Source organism: Coenobita brevimanus, chromosome 95 (assembly GCF_032717465.1).
Source record: "Coenobita brevimanus isolate Jiangsu-jjx chromosome 95, ASM3271746v2, whole genome shotgun sequence".
In the NCBI taxonomy this organism is placed as follows: Eukaryota; Metazoa; Arthropoda; class Malacostraca; order Decapoda; family Coenobitidae; genus Coenobita; species Coenobita brevimanus.
The window spans coordinates 32,052,489-32,075,041 of record NC_137048.1 but is presented as its reverse complement, the minus strand read 5'-3'; the positions used below and the strand labels follow the sequence as shown (position 1 = coordinate 32,075,041).

Here is a 22,553-nt window from a genome sequence, read left to right as displayed (position 1 = left end):
TTTTTATTTCTTTATTTATTTCCTGGGTGGCGGCGTGAAGTTTGGCTCCCAGGGAAGTTACAGGGAGGCGCAAAAGGTAAAGTTCCGGTGCTCGTCTTACAAGGAGCTGGGGGAGGGATGGAGATATTTTGCTCCTTCTGTAGATGTCTTTCTTCATGTGGAGCTGTAGTCATGGTTACCTTTTTTTTTTTTTTTTTTTTTTTCCACTTCCCTATTTTCTGTTTTTTACTCTTTCCTTTACTCTTCTCTTTCCTGTCACTCTCTCCTCTACACCTTTTTTCACTCTTGTCTTTCTCTCGCTTCCCTCTTTTCCTTCACTTTCGTCTTCCCCTCCTGTACATCCCCACCCTCTTGATCAGTGCTTTAAGTTATCTCTTCCTTCCCTCCTTCACATAATCTCGTTCCTCTTAATTCTTCCCTCCATATCAAAGGACTACAAAGGAAAGCAGACATTAATAGACATATTAGTCGTTTCGAAGCTGTTTATTGTAGGATACATTATAACCAGCGGAACTACTGTATGTGCTAGAGATAAGGGTAGAAAAACAAGAAGTCTCCCATCTTCCCCCTGCTCACAACCCCCACACCATCGCCTGTGGTGTGTCTCTTGGGATGTGTGTCGTGTTCAGGGTCTCTGTCTTGGTCTCTGTCTTGGCCTTTGTCTCGCTTTCAGTCTTGTGTTTTCCTGGAATCTTGAGATGTAAACAAGCCTGAGTTGCCGAGACACGTTTTTCCTTAGAAGACATATTCGTTTTCGCTCTTGAAGGTGTTTTCGTAGTTCCCCTTACAAGGTGATGTTTTCCCGTATGAGATTGCATAGCCCTCCTTCCTTAGCGACTTATGGAACACTTAGCAGCACCTCTTCGTTAGCGATTTATGCATGCTTCCTTACCTTCTCTTCTTTTTGATTTACCAGGAACGTTTCAGTGTTCTCGTAAAATTTTCCTTCTGACATTGAACTGCGGAAAATAAGCTGCAAAAGGACGAAAATCAGGACCAAGTTAAGGTGCAAAGAGTATAGAAAAAAAGGCCATACTTTCATTCACTCCCCATTTCAGCCTTGGAATCCTAAGTCCTCATTTGGTGTTAAAGTTATGTACCACTTTCTACTTTCGTTACTTTGGCAACTTTCTGTAGCTTGGGATACTTTGAGTGTTATTGATTTGTACTGGGCTTCAGGTTTACGTCATTTATCCTGCTCGCTCCTTCTTTGTATACGCCTGTTCACTTCACCTTCCCTTCCCATCACCTACATCTTCTCATTCCCCTCCCATCATCTGCTCTATCCTTTCCTTCCCTCATTCCCTTCCGATCATCTCTATTTGCTGTTGTCGATGCCATACACCCCCCTCCTTCACTTTCCCTTTCCTTCGCACCCTCCTCCCTCATTTTCCCTTCCCATCACCCTCCCCCTCCTTCCCTTCGTGCCATCTTTTATATTCCTCTCATTCCCTTCTCCTCTCCCCTTGCCTTTCTTTCCTTTGCATCTGCCTGACTGTCACTGAATTCAGCTGAGCCTTTCCCCCCTCCCTTTTTCCACCATTCCTTCTCCTCTCATCCTTCCCATCCCATTCCCACTCTTTTGTTTCTCCCCCCTGCCTTCCCTTTTTCACCCAATCATTTTTCCTTTCCACCCCTCCCATTTCCTTCCCGCCCTCCTCTCCCACTCTCTTTCATTTCCCTCCCTCACTCATCCACCCTTTCCTGTTTCCCTTCTTCATCTCCCACTCCCATTCCTCTCCCTCCCTTCCTTCAACAATCTCTCTTTTTTCCCCACTCCCTCACGCTCTTCCTTTCATATCCCTCCCTCCTCTCCCAGCCCCATTCCTCTTGCTCCACCTCCCACCCCCTCCCATTTTTTTCTCTCCCTCTTCCATCACCTCCCCCCTCCATTCATCCCTCTGCTATCTTCCCCAACTTCCTTTCCATATCATTTCACAGATAATACGCCTTATGCATCATTTAAGCCCCATTCTCTTATCTTCTTAAATTCTTCTTAAATTCCTCGTTTCTTGCTCTTCCCTTTCAGTTATCTTCTCTCGTCCTTTTTCTTTCTCTTTTCCGTCATTCGTTTGTCCTCTCATCTTTCCTCTCTTTCGCTCTTTTCTGTCATTCATTTGCCCTCTCTTTCCTCCTCCTTTTCTTTCTTTTCTGTCATTCATTTGCAGTCATTCTTCTCCTTTCACCCTTTTCTCATTCATTTGTCCTTGCATCCTTCCTCTTTTTCTCTCTTTTTTCTGCCATTCATTTGTCCTTTCATTCTTCCTCTTTTTCTCTCTTTCCTCATTCATTTGCCCTCTCATCCTTCCCCTGTCTCTCTTTTCTGATATCTTTATTCATTTCTCTCTTCTCTCCTTGCTTTCATCCTTAAGTTATTTTTCCAGTATCCCTTCCGTTCTCTCTCTCTCTCTCTCTCTCTCTCAGTCCCTTCCTTCCGTCACATATATTCTCTCATTCTTTGTTATTTCCTCCTCCTCTCTCACCCCTCTGACTCCTCCCTTCTCTGCCCTTCTTTATTTTCTACTGTTATTACTCGTATTTCTTTCCCCTTCCTTCTCACTCCCTCCCTTACCCCTCTATCCAGTCGCATTGTCACTTATTCTGTATCTCTCTCTTGGCGTTCATCTTTAATAATTCTCTCTCTCTCTCTCTCTCTCTCTCTCTCTCTCTCTCTCTCTCACTCTCTCAAGCCCCCTCCCCACCCCCACCCCTTAAATAACAAAATAACAAAAGCAATCATTTCCACCCCCTCATTGTCGACTTCCATCCCCGCAGCCGTTGTATTTCGTGGCATTTTTATTACTCCGGCGACAGACTCATTTCCCTCGCTTAAGGACTCCATATTTTAAAAGTCCAGACCACAGGATGAAGAAAAGGCTTAATTTTCGATGTTTTTGCGTAGTCCCCCCCTCTGCCGCTCACCTACCCCCGTTTTCTGTTTCGCTTTTCTGATTAGCTTGGTGATGTCGGGTGGTTTTGTGTGTGTGTGTGTGTGTGTGTGAGAGAGAGAGAGAGAGAGAGAGAGAGAGAGAGAGAGAGCGAGAGAGAGGAGGGTAGGTAATTGTTTTTTGCCATTCCACTGCTTGCTGGGAGTGGACGGATGAGGAGGAGGAGGAGGAAGAGGGGGTTCTAACCAGAAATAGTTTTAGGGCCAACTATGGTACTGTTACGGATTTCTTTAGTGGCTAATTGTGGTCTTATTGGCGTTCAGTCTCCAGCCGTATAATGGGTCTAGTTTTTTTTTTTTTTTTTTTTTAATGAGGGAGGGGGGGGGGGCCCGCAACCCATTTGTTCAGAGGCCAATTTAAAGTGAGAAGACTTTAGTGGAAATGTACAACGTCCCTCTTGATCACCTTTACCCTCACGCAGTAGCATTGTTTCATAGCACTTCTTCGTGATTAGCACCATATTCTAGTTCTCCTGTTACGACACGGCATTCAGGATTCATCACCTCCATCCACCCGCATTGGCCTTGTTCCATAGCACTTCTTCGTGACAAGCACCATTTTAGGCCAAGTTATAGGGAAAAGACTATAGTGGAAATGTGAAGATGACGCCTCTTACCTCCAGCCTCTTGCATTTTCCCTGTCGTTCCGTAGCACTTCTTCGTGACTAGTATTGGCCTTGTCGTTCCCGGTCGTTGGATCATTTATTACCACCGTCCTTACTTTTGTCGCTGGCTTGATGGTTTGGAGGGATCATTTGTCCTGGCGTTATGGCTTCTTTCCCATTATTTTAATTACACTATTTGTCCTTTAATTGGTTGGTGGTGTTTGGGGGGAAGGGAAGATTGTTGTTGTGGTCGCTTCTGTTTTCGTCATCTGGTTAGTAAATTTAGTCTGTATTTTTGTTAGGGTATTTTTTTCATTATTTTCATGTCGCTTTTTATCTTTATTTTTTGGGGACCTCGTTGTTATATCTTCTCCTTCCGCCTGCTGTACCCCCTCTGCAGCCGGATGATATATTTTACTTTTTTTTAATCGTTATATTTCCTTTACATGATCTGCCTTTTCGTCATTTTTTTTTTATTGTCATTGTTGTCATATGCCGCTGTTCTTCGTTCGGTTATTATACTCGTAGTCCATATATCACGCATCCTAATTTAACCAGTGTCTATCTTTAATTCTACTTTCTACAGTCCCTTTCATGCGTTACCCTATTCACCTTCTTACGCTCATTAATTACATGGTTGATAAGGAGTTCCACGAAGAAGTCAAATTTATTCGCTCACACCAAAAGCAGGTTGAGCCGTCTCCCCGACACGCAAGATAAGGGAGTGTGATTTCTGCCCCACCCTGTATATTTGGCCGTGTTTTCGGCCTTCTGTTCTGTATATTTTTCCCCTGTTTCAGATTTATTTTTTTGGGGGGTAGAAGGTAGGGAGGGGGAAGGAGGGGAGGGAGAGGGAGGGAGGGAACGGGGAGGAAGGAGAGGGAGGGAGGAAAGGGGAAGGGAAGGGGTGTATTGTTTGTTGTCATGTGCCCCTCCCCTTATCCCTCCCCTCCCGCTGTACCCACCCCTGCCCCTCCTCTCAGCTGGACACGACAGGCGAAGCGACCATTCTTCTCGCTAGGGCCGGGATATTGGTCGTTCCCGCCGTCCGCCGCGACACGATACGTCTAGCTGCTATTGGTGGCTGTAATTGTCGCTCGCTATCACTCACTCCCTTGTCTCTCTCGCTCTCTCTCTCTCTCTCTCTCTCTCTCTCTCTCTCTCCATTAATCATCGTTTTCTTGTTTCTTTTCTTTTCTTTGTTGTCTGGCAATACTTTTATTTATTTATTTTATTTATTTTCAGCTTATTTTACCATCTGTTTGTTTTTTATTACTTCGTTCACACTTTGTATATTTTTCACCGTGACTCTCTCTCTCTCTCTCTCTCTCTCTCTCTCTCTCCCCCTTTTTACATCCATTATTTTCTCATTTACCTCGCTTTATCTCTGTTTTTTACCACGGTCTTCTCCCTCTTGTCTCATTCTTTCTCCCTTTCCTCGTTCATTACTGTTTCTTGTCATTACATTTGCTTTTTCTAACACTTAATATCTCTTTTATGCTTCCCATTGTGGCGAATTCTCTCTCTCTCTCTCTCTCTCTCTCTCCCTCTCTCTCTCTCTCTCTCTCTCTCTCTCTCTCTCTCTCTCTCTCTCTCTCTCTCTCTCTCTCTCTCTCTCCCCCAGTCATTTCATCAGCAGAGGATGATGGACTATAACAGAGCATTTAGATTGAGAGAGAGGGAGAGAGAGAGAGAAAGAGAAAAGGAAGGGGAGCAAGAGAGGAAGGTGAAAGGGAGAAGAGGTGGAAGAGAGAGAACAGAAAAAAAGAAGGGTAGGAAGAGAGAGAGAGAGAGAGAGAGAGGAGGTCGAGGAGAGAGACGGAGAGAAAGAATGGAGAGGAAGTAGAAGGTCGAGAAGGAAAAGTGGAGGGGGAGGAGGGAGGCAGGGAGGAGAGAAGGGAGAAGGGTAGGGGGAGAGATGCAGCAAATCATTACGTAAAAAGGAAGGGGAGGAAGGGTAAGGGGAGGAGGAAGGAAGAAGAGGGAGATGGAGAGGGGAGCGGAGGGGAAAGGAGAGAATGAGGAGGATGAAGGAAGAGGAGGGGGGGACGGGGGGAGGGGAAGGGAAAGGAAAAATACAGTAGATTAGCATTTGAAAGGGAGGGGAGGGGAGGGGAGGGGGGAGAGGGGAGGGTTACAGGAAGTCAGTAAAGGAAGGAGAGGGGAGGAGGAGGAGGAGGAGGGGGAAGAGGAGGGAAAAACATCAGAGGAGGGGGTAAATGGAGATGTAGATTAGCCGTAAAGAGGGGATGGTGGGGAAGTGATCAGGTAATGGGGACCGAGAATGAGAGAGGCTGGCTGAGAGTGGGGAGTTAGGGGAGTGGGGAGTATATCAGGAGACTTAGGAAGTGGGGAGATAAATCGGTTGGAAGTTCAGAGAGTGGGGAGATTTTTGGATGGGAAATTTAGGGAGTGGGAAGGTTATTAGGTGGGGGATTTAGAGAGGGGTGAGGAGGGGGTGAGATTTTGTAGGCGGGGGTTATTGGTGGGGAATTTTGAGAGTAGGGAATAATTTACTTGGGGAATGGGATGAATGTGGAATGGGCATTTATCCTTCACTTGCTTCCTTCCTTCATTCCTTCTCCTTTCCATTTCCTCGTCTTTTTCCTCATCTCCTCGTCTTTTCCTCATCGCCTTGTCTTTTCCTCATCTCCTCTTCTTTTCCTCATCTCCTTGACTTTTCCTCATCTTCATGTCTTCTCATCTCCTCGTCTTTTCCCCATCTCCTCCTTCGTTCCAGTCTCATTTAGAAGAAAGCTAAGCAAAGGCGAATCGGCCCAAGCACTCCTTCCATTTTGCTTTATAGCCAACGTCAGGGTAAATTTTAGTGCCTAAGAGACATCGCCTCGTAGTGAAGGGGTTAATGAAGGCTGCATCTGCCCTCTCCAGCGCGAAAAATCTCCCCTGAGCTGAAGAAAATCGTCTGAGGATATCAAGAAAAAATATGACGTCAGTAATTTCATGCTATTTTCAGACGATTTTATTCAGTTTTGGGAAGGGTTTTTTTTCCCGAGCAGTAAAGGTTAGTCATTATTTAGCCATTCAGCGCAAGAGATCTTTATTAAACTGTATAAAAATCGTCTGGTGGGAACAAGAATACGCTAAAAAGAGATCATGGTGTTGGAAGGGTTGATGTAGTGGTTGATGGTGGGTTGGTGTAGGGGTTGGTGTGAAAATGATATGGTATGAGAGGCAGGTATGTGAGAATGGGAAGAGGTATGTGAGGAGCTTCTAAGGAGGCAGAGAAATAGAGAGGGGGAGACTTTGAGGGAGGGAAAGGGTTAAGAGAAGGATAGGGAGAGGGTAATAAGGAGGAAGAGAGTCCTGGAGGAGAGGAGTTACGGTAAGGTAAGGAAGGGTGAAGAGGTAAGTGGCGAGAGCTTGAGGGCGAGCCTGGGAGAGATGACTGTAGAGAGGTAGGGAGCGTGAGGTAAGCAGAGAGGTAAGAAAGAGGTAGGGAGAGGGCAAGAGGAAGGTAAGGAGGGAGAAAGATCTGTAGGGAGGTAGGGAGAGGTAAAAGAGAGGGGAATTGGGATTAGAGTCATAAGCGAGGAGTTAGTGGAGAAGTTACGAAGTTAGGAGAGATTGTATGAGGGGAGGTGCAAGACTGAGGTAGGGGAGGTGATCGGGAGAAGGGGGGGGGAGATTGAGGGGAAGGGAAGGGGTTGTGGAGAGAGGGGGGGGTTAGGAGGAGAAAGGACGAGGAGGGAAAAGAGGAAATGCTGGTTGAAAAGGAGATACGGAGATGAAGGAGAAGGATAAGAAAAGGAGAGAAAGGAAGAGATTGAGGAGATGAGGAGAGTGAAGGTGTGTCTTGGGGAGGAGAAGTTGGGGTGGTGAGGGGAGAGGGGAAGAGGTTGAGGGGAACGTGATGTAGGGGAGGTGGTTAAGAAGGACTAAGGAAGAGGGGTTGAGGGTGAAGAAAAGGAGAGAAAGAGATGATGATGATGATGATGATGATGATGAAGGGAGAAAGTTAGAGAATGAAGGAAAGTCGGAGGAAAACAAGAAAGGGAAGTAGAGGAGAATGGAGGGGTGATCAGGAGAGGAAATGGGGATTGTGACTGAGGGATAGAAGTTGATGGGGAAGGAGGGGGAGATGGGGGAGTCGAATTTCCCAGCAAGAAGGTCGGTGGGGGGCGCGGTGGGGTGGGGTGGGGAGCACAAAAGGGTGGGGGCATGGAGGGGAGCACAAAGGGGTGGGAGGGGGCACGGAGGGGTCGGATGAAGGACAGTATATCCCTTTATGAATGCAAACTGCGACCTTTATGGAGCTAATAGACCCACCCTTCAGCCTTAACCCCTTCACTTCGATGACGCATTATTGTAGTTACTCTGCCTTGAGACTTAATTAATGTTCCCTGGTATTGAAGGGATTAATGAAGGCTTCCGTCCATTCTCCCATCCTTCCTTCCTTCCGTCCTTCCTTCCTTCATTCCCTGGCGTCGAAATACCATTCCTTTCTCTTTCTTCCTCTTCTGACCTCCAGTCTCTCATCCATTCATTCCTTCATTTCCTTCCTCTCCAAATCTTCCTCCCTCTTTCGACTCCCTGTTTCTTTTTCAGTTCCTTCCTCTCACCTTTCTTCCTCCTCCCTTCCTCCTTTCTGCCTCCGTCTATCCTCCTTTCTGCCTCCTTCCATCCTCGTTTCTTCCTCCTTCCTTTCTCCTTTCGTCATTCCTCTTTCTTCCTCCTTGCATTCTCATTCTTCCTTCCTCTTTTTATCTTCTTTTCTACTTCCTTCCTCCCTCATTCTTCCTTCTTCCTGTCTGCCTCCTTCCTTCCTCCTTCTTTACTCCCTCCTCCTCCTTTCTTCCCCCTTCTTTTCCCCTCCCCCTCTGCGCCAAGATAAACTAGTATTGGCCGTCCTAATCCCGGATCTGCCCCAGGCGTCCAATATGAAAGTCACAATGTAAAATAAACATGTTATAAACGGGGTCACCTAAGCCTCTCACACCCTGAATACCCCCCCCCCCCCGCTCTCTCTCTCTCTCTCTCTCTCTCTCTCTCTCTCTCTCTCATACACACCTTCGTTTATACGTCCCATTTCCCTCCTTCCCACCCAGCCCAACCTCTGTTAGTGATTCTCTTTTTCTCTCTTATTTTCTCTCTTTTTGCTTATGCGTTTTCTCTTTTCCTCGTCTTTTCTATCTCTTTATCGTTCCTTTCAAACTCTTATTATTATTTTCGTTTCCTTTATTTTTATTTTTATTCTTTTTTCCGTTTCTGCCATTCTTTCTGCGCTGCCTTCAATTGTCTTCTCTTTGTACTTCGTTTTATTTCCATTTTTTTTTGCTTTTTATAAATTTTTGCTTATCTCCATTTGTCTGTTTTTCATTCTTTCACTCATCGTTTCCTTTCCATTCCCTTTCCTTTCCTTCCCTTCCCTTCCCTTACCTGATCTGACCTGACCTGACCTGACCTGACCTCAACTCACCTTACCTTACCTTACCTTACCTTACCTTACCTTACCTTACCTTACCTGTATTGTCATTCTGGTTTTCTGCTTTCTTCACTTTACCTGGGAGAGAGAGAGAGAGAGAGAGAGAGAGAGAGAGAGAGAGAGAGACAGACAGACAGACAGACAGACAGAGAAAGGAGCAGTAAAGGGGGGGTAGGGGAGGAAGGAGGGTGATGGTGTTGGAAGGAAGGATTGAGAAGGATTAGCAGGATGAGACGAGAAAGAGGAAGGTAGGAGGAGGAGAGCTTAGAAAAGAGGAAGACGAGTGAAAGAGGAAGAGAAGAAACGGGGAGGAGGAAGAGGCGAAGAAGAAGAAAAGAAAGAAGAAAAATAAGAAGAGGGAAATAACGGAGACGAATGGGAGAAAGAGAAAGGCGTGACGGAGGAAAGAGAAGATAAAGATGAAAAAGTAAGGAACAGAAAAAGAGAGAGGATATGGGTACAAAGAAGAGAAGAAGAAGAAAGAAAAAGAAGAAGAGGCAGAAGAAGGAAGAAGAAAGATGATAAGCTGAGAAAAGAGATTGAAGGGAGGTAAAAAAAAGAAAGATAGAGGAAAAATAAAGAAAGAAACGGAGAGAGTGATTCCAGTTCTCGTCACGCAGAGAGAGAGAGAGAGAGAGAGAGGGGGAGGAGGATAACAATCTATATTTTTCATTCAGGATTAATCTAGGAGCTTCAAGGCAGGGATATAGTTAATACCTTGTCTGGGAGAGGGTATTTTTAGCGTAACCTCTCCTTCACCGTCGATTTTTTTAGTCTTATTTAGTTATTTATTTTGCTGTCTTGCGTATTTATTTATTTATTCTGCTGTCTTACGTATTTTATTTATTTATTTCGCTGTCTCACGTATTTATTGATTTATTAATTTTTCTGCTGGCGTACGTATTTTTTTTTTTACGTATTTTTCTGTCTTACGTATTTATTGATTTATTTATTTGGCAGTCTTACGTATTTAGTTATTCTTATTTTCTTCACATTTAAGTTTAATCTCAACATTTCCTTAGATATATATATTTTTAATATGGAATAACTTTTCGTTCAAGTTACGGTTTATTTTTTTCTAGCTATTTTTCCACATTTAAATTAACTTTAAAATTCTTCTTCCTCCTCCTCCTATTATTATTATTATTATTATTATTATTATTATTATTATTATTATTATTATTATTATGGTCCCCTTTTGTACAAAACTAGGTCAAACAATCCATCTTCCAGGCAGTCTCCACATCACACAAACAGACAGACAGACAGGCAGGGATTTTTACACCACAAGTTAAATCCCCAGCCAGGCACCTGTAATCCCCTCCCACCTTGCCCGTGTCACCTGCGGCCCCTCATCAGGTGACATAGGGGGCCAGGTAAAAATTGTAATCTCAGGTAATCGGACGTAATCACCTGAGGAGGGAGGGTGGCTGGCGATGAAGGGGGCGATGAGTCACAGGAGAAAAACACATGGACCCCCTCCCCACCCCCGTTTTTTTGGCCCCCTTATTCTGGAGTGCTTTTTCTTTTTCGGAGGGAGGGGGAAGGAGACATTATCTTTTTTACATTATCTTTTATAAGGCATTGAGTCTTTTAGCATTAAGAATTTTTGAGGGATTATTTTTGACTTTTCCTTTTTTTTTTTAATTAACTTTTTTGAGGCCGTATCTTTATTAGGCTGTACTTTATTTGGAGGCGCCTGGTTTTATTACGTCGTCTTCACTTTGCATTTTCTTGATTTAGCATTTTTAAGTTCCTTTTTATATACTTATTCTTCAGATATTGCATTTTATCACCATTGTTACCTGTTACATAAGGGGTCAGGTGTAAAATGTAATCTCAGGTAATCAGACCAAATCACTTGAGGAGGGAGGTTGGCTGGCGATGGAGGGGACGATGAGCCAAAAGAACTTGAGAAAAGAGGCAGAAAAAATGCCTTGTTTTTACCCCCCCTTGGGGCATTGGAAGGGGCATTTTGGAGGTATTTTTGGAGGCACATTTTGGTGGTGTTTTCTGGAGGCATCTTTGAGGAGGGGAGATAAATATTTTGAACCCCCCTCTTTCATGCCCCCATTTTTTTTTCCTGATGGCAGGTTTTTGGAGGAAATGATGTTTCGTTATAAACTTTTTAGAGGCATCGTCATTTAAGTATTAACCTTTTAGAGGGATGGGGTGGAGAGGTATATGAGGGAGGGGGGTGTGAGTTGAGAGCAGGGCAGTGAAATGGCGGGGGACAGGGCGACTTGGAGGCGATTGTTTGTGGCCACCCCAAACGGGATTGAGGCGTCTGGCAATAGATAGATAGATAGAACTTTTTAGAGGCATTATCTTTTTTGGTATTAACTTTTTAGACATTATCTTTTTTGGTATTAACTTTTTAGAGGCATTATCTTTTTTGGTATTAATTTTTAGAGGCATTATCTTTTTTTGGTATTATCGTTTTGGAGGTATTATCTTTTATAGTAACATTTTAGAGGCATTATCTTTTTTTGAATTAATTATTAGTAGCGTTATTTTTTTTTATTAACATTTTAGAGGCATTATCTTTTTGGTTTTAACTTTTTAGAGGCATTATCTTATTTAGTATTACTTTTGGGGGAGTAGTTCATTTTTTTTTTTTTTTTTTTTTTACTTATTTTAGGTTATGCCTTTTGGGGGGGAGCTCTAACATTTTTGTATGAATTTTTTTTATTATTTTATTTTATTTTTTTTTTTTTTAGCATTTATCTTCATCTTATTTTTTAGTTGGCGATTTTTATTTTTTTTTCCCTTGCTATATATTTGCTGATTGTGACGTTGGGACCTAGTTAATCAGACATAATCACCTGAGAAGAGATACTGGCTGGTGATGAAGGGGACGATGAAGAGGAAAAAAAAAAAATGCCTGGTACCTACCCCCCCCTTCTCTCTCTCTCTCTCTCTCTCTCTCTCTCTCTCCGAAATCATTGATAAGTGAATGAAAGTGACTGGGAAATTTCTTCACACATTTTCTCCAGACATTACCGGTACCTTTACTAATCTGTTTATGCCGATAGATGGATAGATAGATAGATGGATGAACAGGTAGATAGATTACACATTACTTTCAGGCATAATCCTTGTTTTGTCAGTATGTGGTGATAGATACATAGACAAGATAGACAGACAGATTGATATGAAGACTTTTGTTGGAGTATACCTGTACTGAAACGCAAGCTGAATGAAACGAACTGAGTCATTGTTATTTCATTTTTTTTTTTTTGTCCAGTATCACCCGCAATGAGATGGCGGGGGACAGGGCGACATGGAGGCGATTTGTTTGTGGCCCCCCTTTATGGGATTAAGGCGTCTGGCAATAGATAGATAGATAGATCATCCGTCCTGTTTTCCTATATCCCACATCCATCATAGCATCATCCAAGCTTCTCACTGTAATTTTACGTACAAGGATAATGTTTTCCTTATTTTCCTAGACTATTATACCCAAACACAGAAATCGTCCAATGTAACGAGAAATGTGAAAGGTGAAGTGTGTGGGTATTGTTTTTCGATTAGGAAATTCTTGTAGTAAAAATGGAAACCGCTTTGTGTGTTGTTTGTGGGTGATGGAATGTGGCTTGGAATAGATGTGTGTGTGTGTGTGTGTGTGTGTGTGTGTGTGTGTGTGTGTGTGTGTGTGTGTGTGTGTGTGTTTGCGCGAGTGTGTCTGTGTGTGTATCCCTGAGCTTGCATACTTGCATGTGGCCATGTGTGTGCCTGTGTGTATCTGGGAATGTGTATGCGCGCTTGTCCCTGCATGTATGTATATGTATGTGTGCATTTGAGTGTGAGTGTGTGCGTAGCTGGCAGAGGAACGATATATATGTAAATTAGCGCCGCGGGGAGACAGGCTTGGTGTCGTGGGGAGCAGAGCAGGCCAGCTGGGGGAGTGTACCTCATTGCTAGGGGAGTATCTTAACATTATACGTTGTTTAGTGTTTACATTTTAACATTTATTGTGTGCAGTGTTATATTTTTTTATTACCTACAATCTAACATCCTACCATTAATATTATTTATTTTTTATTTATTTATTTATTTGTATTTTAATTTTCGACTGTGTTTATCGTCTGAAGTTTCACGTTGTACCCTTTTTTGTTTCGTCTGCGTTATACCATTTTACCATTACTTATTTTTTGCCTGCTCGTGTCTCCCTCATTCATGGACCATTTTAACAACTGATTTAATATTTATTGTCTGTTTAAAACGCTAAGTCATCAGTTAATTTGGTTTATTAATAACGTAGGTATTGATATAAGAATTCCTAACTTCTGCTGCAGTCTTCGTTTAACTTCAGCGTTCCTTTCCATTTCGACTTATTTATAGCTTCATACATGCAAAGAATACTACTGCAGGCTGGTTAATATTTACGTGTGTGTGTGTGTGTGTGTGTGTGTGTGTGTGTGTGTGTGGAATTTCGCTTTGTATGCATGGTTTTCGTAGCAATAATTCGTAACTTTCGGCACGGAAGTTTCTGTGTGGAAGTGTGTGCATTGGGTCATCTTGTGCTGTGGTGGTTGATTCTCTCTCTCTCTCACTCTCTCTCTCTCTCTCTCTCTCACACACACACACACACACACACACACACACACACACACACACACACACACACACACACACACACACACACACACACAGTAACAACACTGGAACCCTTTTCGTCACTACGTTTATACCAATTTTTTGTCAATTCCTCCTAATTTAAAACTCTTACACTTACAGGAACCTCTCTCCTAGTATAGGGGTTGATGATGGCTCTGGTTAACCCCTTTAGTTCGAGTCGCTTAAGTTACGTATGAATCTGAAATCCGTATCAGTGTGTTACCATCGTAGTGAATTGGTTAGATTTATTAGCCTTGTTAAAGTTTGGAAATTTCTCTTAACTCTTCAATTCCTTGCGCTTTTTATATTAGTTCATTTTCTTAGGTCAGATTTAATTTGTTTTATTTATTCAGTTATTTTTATGGGGATTTAGAATTTATATATCAATTTTAAGTAAAGAATATCAAAAGCAGTTATTAGACGTAGGAGGAGGAAGAGAGGAAAGGGAGGAGGAGGAAAAGAGAAAGAAAGTGGAGAAAGAGGAGGCGAACAAGGAGGAGAAGGAAAACAAAATCCCTTTCCTCTCCTGTGTTGTGGCCTCAAAACTGGCAAAACAGCAGTGTGGCAGGCAGCAATTGGGGTGGGACTAACTGCTACTGCAACCTTACTACACTGCCTGCTGATGGCCCGGCTTTAATGGACCAAGTTGGGGACGGGGACGCGAGACGGGAATTAGACGGAAAGGGACAGGAAACGAGACAGAAAGAGACATGGACTGGATGGAAAGGGATGGAGGATTACTGGTGCGAAGATGAGACTGAAAAGAACTGAGGATAGGAACATGAAAGACTGGGGCATGAGACAGAATGGGAAGGATGATAGGAGAAATGTGAGGAGGAAGAGAACAGAATGAAAATTGGAATGTACCGGATGAAAACAAGGAATGAAGTGGAATGTTGTTTGTAGAGGAGATATAGCAGAAAGTACCGCATTTTTTTAGCACTTATATATCTGTTAGTATATCGATATGCAGTATATATGTGAATTGTGAATATATAGTGAATTCTTCCATTTAGTGAGTCATGCTTAGCTTCTCTGTCACCCTTACCGTATTATCGAAGTCTTTGGCACTTGGTTTATTGCAGTTATGTGTCCCAGTGTGTGTGTGTGTGTGTGTGTGTGTGTGTGTGTGTGTGTGTGTGTGTGTGTGAGAGAGAGAGAGAGAGAGAGAGAGAGAGAGAGAGAGAGAGAGAGAGAGAAACAGCACCGTTTCACTCAAACAGTCCGACATGTGCAATATTGTTTGATGCAAAGTAACACATTATGAAGAGGGGTGGGATCAGGGACTGCATAAATTTACATACAAACTGTCAGCAGGTCAATCCTTTCAACCAGGTGACGTATTTTCAATTTTGATTTTATTCTTGATATTGATAAACTTTATGCTGCTTAAAAGGTGACATCAAACCAGAGGGATGTGATATAGTCTTCACTAGCCCTTTCACCGCTACACATCCTTCCAAAACTGAGCGAAGTCTCGAGGTGGGAAAGATGAGCTTAAATGATGCTTCAGTGTAGTAAAAGGTTTAACCAAGAAGACACAGTGGAACAGGGAATGAGAAAAGAAATGAGTGAAGCAGAAAAGACAGGGTGATAACGAAAAGTCACAGAAGAATTAAACTAGGATAGCCATATTTTATTCGTGCTACCTCCTCTTTGTACCTTGTTTTTTGTGATTTTATTCAACTTAAGGGATATCTCATGTACTGAAGGGGTAAGTGAATCTTGCCTCTGACCTCTCCAGTCCAAAAAGTCCCTGGTTGAGTAAAATTACCTAATTGGAGGAAGAATGAAGTCCAAGGAATAACTGAATAAAAAGTCTTGTGATTCTACAGGTTAATTCGAAACGTGCCTTTCAACTAATAATGTACCTGTCCAGTTCTCACCTGTTTCTCTAATAACCCTCTTTACCTGTGAACTCCTCCTGGAATGTTACGAGTCTGGCTGAAGTGAAAGTTTTAATTGCTCACTATAACCAGGAAGTCCTGGGTGGGTGTTGGTAGTGAATGCGCGTCTCCTGTGCGTGAGTCCTCTGCTAATTGTTTACTCGCAGCTGTGTTGTTACGAAATATTACGAAACTGCTGCGAAATAATTATGAACTGTGATGCCCCCTTTTTAAGTTGTTTAAGTTAATTACTGTACGTAAACTGTTGCCTTCTTATTTGGAATTCTCTTCCTGAACTACGGTACTCTTTGACATTTTCATGCATATGATGAGAAACCTTAAGCCTCCCTCTCCATTGACTGCCACCGTTGGACCCATTGTTAAGTTTTCATTGCATTTGAAACTTAGGTTGATTGTGCTGCTTGCTAATAATAAGTTTCCTTTGCAGGTGAAGTGTTGAATATAAAAGTTAGTGGTGCAGGAGTGAGACAGTGTTTGTGTAGTGTATGTGTGGTTCAGTGGAGTGGTGTCATCGTAAGTGAGGACTGTCTTGATAGTGGTAGTGGTGCAACAAGAGCAATGATGCCTTGCGGCGGCAGATGAAAGGTGGAGTGCAGTGCGGGGCATGAGGGAGGGTGTGGGTGAGGCGGGGGAGGGCGCAGGGGGCGTGTGATGAACTACACGGCGCCACGCCATGATGGCGCTCTTTGGGATGGTGTGGCTACTCAAAGTCCGCAAGCACCTGCGGCACTGCGCTCACTGCCGCGCTCACCTGCGGACATGTGCGCACTGCCGGGCGCGGCCATCTCCCTCATTGCCGTCCATCATCACTTCCCGGGACTCGACACGAGAGTCCTGCGCCCAAGACTCTGCCTCGCAAACCTCCCCACCAGAGCAGGAGCGAGGCAGGATTACACTGGACCTGGTGGCCCACCCGCCGCCTCGCGACCTAGATCTGGACCCTGATGACCCTGACGTGGCTGGCGGGGCCCCCACAGATCATGGGGCTGGGGAGGAGGATCGGACCGCACAAGACTCATCTGAAGAACCACCTGCCCCAGACCCACCCCAGGACCCACCAAGCTTTGTGCCATACCCAGAGCGAGTGTCCCCCACTTTGCCTACCCCACCTCCACCACCCCGCAGCCCTGCCCCGCCACCACGGGAAGGTTCCAGCTCTCCCCGCCGTCAACAGGACCCTTGTGTGGGGCAGGAGCCATGCGAGAGCCCTGCAGGGTCCCTGGCCAGCCGGGTGTGCAGTATGTACAGCCAGGATGTCACAACACTTGATGTCACAGAGCGTCGTCGGTCATTCTGTGCCACCCAGCGACGCAGTCTGCCCGAGGCGGAGGATGTGCCAGGTGCCGTGAGGACCTCCACCCTGCCCCGCCACGCCTCAGGCGGAGTTCGCTTCTGCTACACCCCAGGCCACACCCACCCCTATGCCTGCCCACCCTTGGCCGGCTCCACCCCTCACCTCCCCCAGTCTGTGGCCCGCCCCTGGGACGGGGCATCACACCCAGCTGCTGGAATCCAGCTGCCCCAGGAAGTGTCGCCACCTCCCGCAGCTCCTGCCCCGCCCCGCGAGGCACCTTTGCTGCTAGACCCCCGCCTGCTGCCGGGGGAGGGAGAAGGGGTGTACGGGGGATCAGACTCCAGCCGCAGCTCCCACAGTGACCATAGCCTTCCCCCACCTCTCCCCTTCTCAGAGGGAGCCATTCATTACCTGCCCACCCCCACCCCACCGCTTGCAGCCCCTCATTACCCCAGCCCGCCAGTGCCTCGCCCTGGTCCACGTGCCCCAGAGTCAGCGGGGCGGGTAAAGTACCGGGATGGCGTGTGGTCCATTCCTACATCCTCGTCTGTCACCACCTTCCTGGGGGCGGAGTACCCCCGCTACGACCCCACCACAGTACCGGGACGGGACCGGCGCCCCTACATGGACATCCCTCCCCAGGCCTCCCCCCATGGAGCTAGAGGAACTTTACCCCGCGCTCGCAGCTCCTCCAGGTCCCGGGGCTCCCCTGGGCGTCCTGGCCGTAGCCACTCTCGCAGCCCAAGCCGGTCCCGTGGCAGGGTTGACCTGCTGGAAGGGGCGGAGGTGGTGGGGGCACGGCGGGGCAGGTGGGAGCGGGAGGGTGGGGCCATGTCACTGCCCCCGCCCCCAGATTGGGCCCCACAACCTCCTAGGACACCATACTGTGCACTCCACGGCTACACACAACCCACACGCAGAGGTAGGTCCACACATCCTTTGCCCCTCCACCAACCTTCCTCATCCACGCCCCGTCACCTACATTTCCTTGCTACACCACGCCCCTGCCTCATCCCCCCACCCACTTTACCCCTCCACTTTACCCCAGGCACAGCAGGGGCGTGGTGGACTGTGGCTGCCCATGGAAAGACAGCATAGGCTATACTGAGGTGGGCGAGGGTCAGCAGTCTGTCAGTGCTCATGTGTTTGGCGTCACGGTGGGTTCAGCACTAGTAAATCCCAGGTTCCTATCACTCACTCAGCTGAATAAAATCGTCTGGCGTTAGCTGGAGTAGACTACTAAGACAGGCACCGACTCTCTTACTGTATTGTCACCTTGAGCCCTCTAATGGTCGGTGCAACTCTTTCACTCAATTTCAGCTGAGGCCAGACGATCTTATTCATCTAGAAATGAGTCATTAGGAGACTGAGTGTTTAATAAAGGCAGTTATTTTTAATGATGATTTAGCAAAGATGATAAAATTAATAGTCCTCATGTTACTAACTATTATATTGGTTGTTAATTACAGTGATAGTAGCCTAGTATTAACTCAACGAATGGCAGTCAACCTTAATGATGGTAGTTAACAGAAATGATGATAGTTTATAGTAATGACTGTAGTTGATCCTTCAGTCCTACCATCAGACGATTTTGCTAAGCTTAGGGAAGACCTTTGCAGACGATTTTATGTAGTTTAGGAACGAGGTCTCATACTGAAGGGGTTAATGAAGGTTGCATCTGACTCCTCCTGTCCGAAAAGTAAAAAAAAATTAACAACAAACCTACGCTATCGTATTGAAGGGGTTAATCCCGAACCAGATTCTTTAACCCTTTCACTCCGATGACGTATTTCACATCGTGCTATCTCCAGACGATTTTATTCACGTCAGATTTTTTTATATTGATTTTATTTTTTTATTTTAGCTTTTTTTATTTGGAGGGGTTAGACGTAGCCTTCATTAATCCTGTGGGCCCTACGAAGCTGAATGAAATCGTCTGGGAGCAGCAAAAATAAAACAACACTAATATAACATAGTAATGAAGGAGTAAATAGCTTTTTATATGGCATGTAGCAGCAGTGGATTGTGAATTACATATAATCAATTAAAAGAGAAATATGATGAAAAGTAGGAGTGTTAGGAGAGAAGAGAGGCGGAGGAGAAAAGGATAGAGAAGTGGAAGAGGAAAGGATAGAGAAGAGGAGGAGGAGGAAAGGATGGAGGAGTGGAAGAGGAAAGGATAGAGAAGTGGAGGAGGAAAGGATAGAGAAGTGGAGGAGGAAAGGATAGAGAAGCGGAGGAGGAAAAGATAGTGAAGTGGAGGAGAAAAGGATAAAGAAGTGGAAGAGGAAGGGATAGAGAAGTGGAGGAGGGAAGGATAGAGAAGTGGAGGAGGAAAGGACAGAAAAGTGGAAGAGGAAAGGATAGAGAAACGGAGGAGGAAAGGAGAGAGGTAAAATTGATTGAGAGATAAGGATGTAGAAGTGGTATTATTAGGATAAGAATTGGAGAGAAAGAGGGGAACTGAACTGTCTTTGCCTCAGGGTCTTTGTATGCTCTTTTGGTTTGTTAGGGGTGAAGAGAGAGAGAGAGAGAGAGAGAGAGAGAGAGAGAGAGAGAGAGAGAGGGAGATGGGAGAGGGTGCTGTAAATGAGAAACGCGAGGAAAGAACGAATGAGAAAGAAAAAAACAGGAAGGGGCAAAAAGTGTTGAAAAAATGGTGAGGAACTACTAATGAACTGAGAGAGAGAGAGAGAGAGAGAGAGAAATGGCAGGATGAATAGCAAAGACGAAAGGATGAGTGATAAAAGTGAGCAGCAAGAGTGGAGGATGAAAAGCATGGAAGAGGGAGGAAAGAAGTAGGGGAAAATGGATGAGAAATGCGAGGAGGAGGAAGGGCAGAGGATGACGATTTTGAAAAATTGCTTTGTGATTAATATTTGTTTATTCCTGCAGTGATTGAAGCATGCGTAGGATTTATCTATCTGTCTATCTATGTATCTATCTATCTGTATATTAGTAATTAAAAAGTAAATAGATGAACATGGTAAGCAGAAAGATACAAGTAGACAGGTGGACAGATACATACATATAAGTAGTGAGGTATTACTATGACCTCAGTAATAAAATATATTCACTCTCATTTTTAGCACTGTTTTACTTCCGTGATATTATGAAGTATTTTGACATCGGTGGTGATTAACTAAATGATTCCCGTGGACGAAGAGCCGGAGGCAAAAGGCGAGTTTTTTAAATTACAGTATTTACGCGCCTTTGTTGTTGGTGATGTAGGAAATTAACTCTTGATTTTTAATAGTTCTTACAGGGAATCATTTGTGTATAATTAACAAAAGTAAATAGCAGTAGCACTGACTCATAATTCCCCACTGAGGCCAAATAGTGCAAAGCCTTAATTTTCAGCCACAGTTATTTTTTTGGCAAGTATATATATATATATATACTGTATATATATATATATATGGACCTGGAAAAAATGCAGTATCCAAAGGAAAACAGCTACCGGTATTCCCATTTTGTCCCTTCTGGGTGTAGGGTCCCGAGGCTAGGCTATTGTAGTTCTGTATATTTAAAGGTAGATGACAAGTTTTTTCTCTTTCATTTTTATGTTTATGTATTGTCTTACAAGACCGAAAAGCCGTCAGTTAACCCCTGAGGATCGGACTAGTGGAAGGCCATCACTCCAAATGGGACACTGTAACCACTAGACCACCAAAGAGAGAGAGAGAGAGAGAGAGAGAGAGAGAGAGAGAGAGAGTAACTAAGCGGTGAATACAGGCACTGAAATCACCAGCACATCCTAGACAGTTTTTATCTCAGTCATAGAGAGGTCAGTCAGCATACACTAATCCTCACTTATTAATCCCTCTGTACGATAATGGCTTTTATACTGAATTCCTGATTCAAATAAGCTTTCTTCTTTTTTATCCCCATTTTTTTTTTTTTCTTAGCTTAGGAGAAAGTTATCAAGCTGGCAGGGTTAGATGTAGCTTTCATTACCCAGGTCGAGGTTAGGAAAGATTTTTTCGAATCGATGGAGCAGCTACAAGCATCCTAAATCGCTTCGGTACCACGTTCCTAACTTCAGTAAAATCATGTGTGGGAAACAGGAATCCAGTATAGAAGTCGCCATGGCAGGAAATTAATATATAGTCCACATTTTCCAGCCCGTGTACGAGAGAGATCCCGGTGAAAAGTGAATTCATTGTTTCGAAACTCTGAACCCCTCCTGTAATTACATCTCCAATTATTCCTGTCTCCGAACCATTGAAGCTTTGATACTCTATCCGACCCGAGCACTCAGAATGGAAATGTCTCTGTAATGGATCTTTTTGTTTGTGTAATGAGCTTGATCGAGCTTATTATTTTTCTACATAGTTAAGTGGAAGAAACAATGGGATTCGAGATTGGGTCACCGTTTTTTGCTCAATTACTTCGGATCATTTTGTCGTTTGTCGGGCTTAGCGTGAGACTTAATGAGTGCGTCTATTTTTTTTTTTCATTTGTGTGTGTGTGTGTGTGTGTGTATGTATGTGTGTGTGTGTGTGTGTGTGTGTGTGTGTGTGTGTGTGTGTGTGAAAATTGTTTAATATTCTTATACCTGGATGTTTGAAAAATGTGTAATAGAGGTGCATAATTATGTTTGCAAATGTGTATGTAATTATGTGTACCAGATCCAAGTAAGTTTGTGAACGTAAAGACAGATCACTTTGCCGTGATATGTAACGAGGCGGTGAGTGGTGATTTTTTGTGTGCCCAGTGATGCAGTCTTTGGAGCCCATCAGACTTTTCAGAGCATTGTGTAAGAGTGTTATTATTGTTCGACTGAAAGGTATTGCTGCAGTATTTTCGGCGACTGTACGGGAAAGATAAACATAGTAGGTAGGCCCTTCAATAACAGGTGAGATTTTGCGTTGTTATCACCAAAATGTTATTATTATTATTTTTTTTTACATATTCACCGTTTTTTTATCATTAATAGCTCTAGGAGGAAAAAATTTCGTAACCATGAAAGGGTTGGAATACAATGCTAGCCTTGGCGTAACGTGAAAAGGACTACTGTATTAACTTCCAGGTTCTTCTGACTCTCTCTCAGCTGAGTAAAGTCGGTCAGTTTTAACAGGAACAGAATACTAGTGTTTCTGTGACCCAAAGAATGTTAAAAACCTCTTAGACCAGGTAATTAACAGTGTGCCCTTGTTTTCTTTCAGGTAAGGTGCTGAATTACTCCTTTGAGGCCAGGGCAGGTGTAAACAGGTGAGTGGATGGTTGTTGCTTCCGTTAATTGGCAAACCTTTTCACTGCAAGGAGGGTCGGATTTTGTCTTTATCATCATTGGGTATGCTGTCGATAGTTCTTTTCATATTTTCCTTTCCTTGTTTACTGGACCACACCTCACGCCTTCCTTACGAGGGAAAAAAAAAGGTGGTGGTGGTGATGATGATGATGATGATGATGATGATGATTGACTATCCCTTTCACTACGAGGAAGGATTGTATAATTTTTCTTATTATATCCAGGCGATTTTATCTTTGGTGGGTATATAGGACTGAAGGGGTTAGAAATTCTCTCTCTCCCGACTGGCGAACAAAGGATGGTTTGTTTTATTATGCGTTACTCTCTCCGGACGATTTTATTTTGTTCAGTAGGAAGTAAAAAGAGAGAGAGAGAGAGAGTGAGAGAGAGAGTCATAAGAATCCTTAACAAGTAAAGTTACCAAGAAAAACTTAAAAGTGAATCTTACAAACGTAATGAAGAACGTCAGGGAAAGAATTCAGC

The 22,553-nt window shown here is 44.1% G+C and overlaps 1 protein-coding gene across 1 annotated transcript; it reads left to right on the top strand.

Moving 5' to 3' along the window:
- The first annotated feature begins 16,195 nt into the window (after positions 1–16,195).
- LOC145413277 (uncharacterized) lies at positions 16,196–22,034 on the top strand. Its single transcript, XM_080283006.1, has 3 exons — positions 16,196–17,738; positions 21,448–21,453; positions 21,985–22,034. The coding sequence occupies exons 1-3, from the start codon at positions 16,196–16,198 to the stop codon at positions 22,032–22,034; spliced, it is 1,599 nt and encodes a 532-aa protein (XP_080139132.1).
- The last annotated feature ends 519 nt before the right edge of the window (positions 22,035–22,553 follow it).

Coding starts and splice junctions, on each gene's coding strand:
- LOC145413277 (XM_080283006.1), top strand. CDS start 16,196: ATGATGGCGCTCTTTGGGATGGTGTGGCTACTCAAAGTCCGCAAGCAC.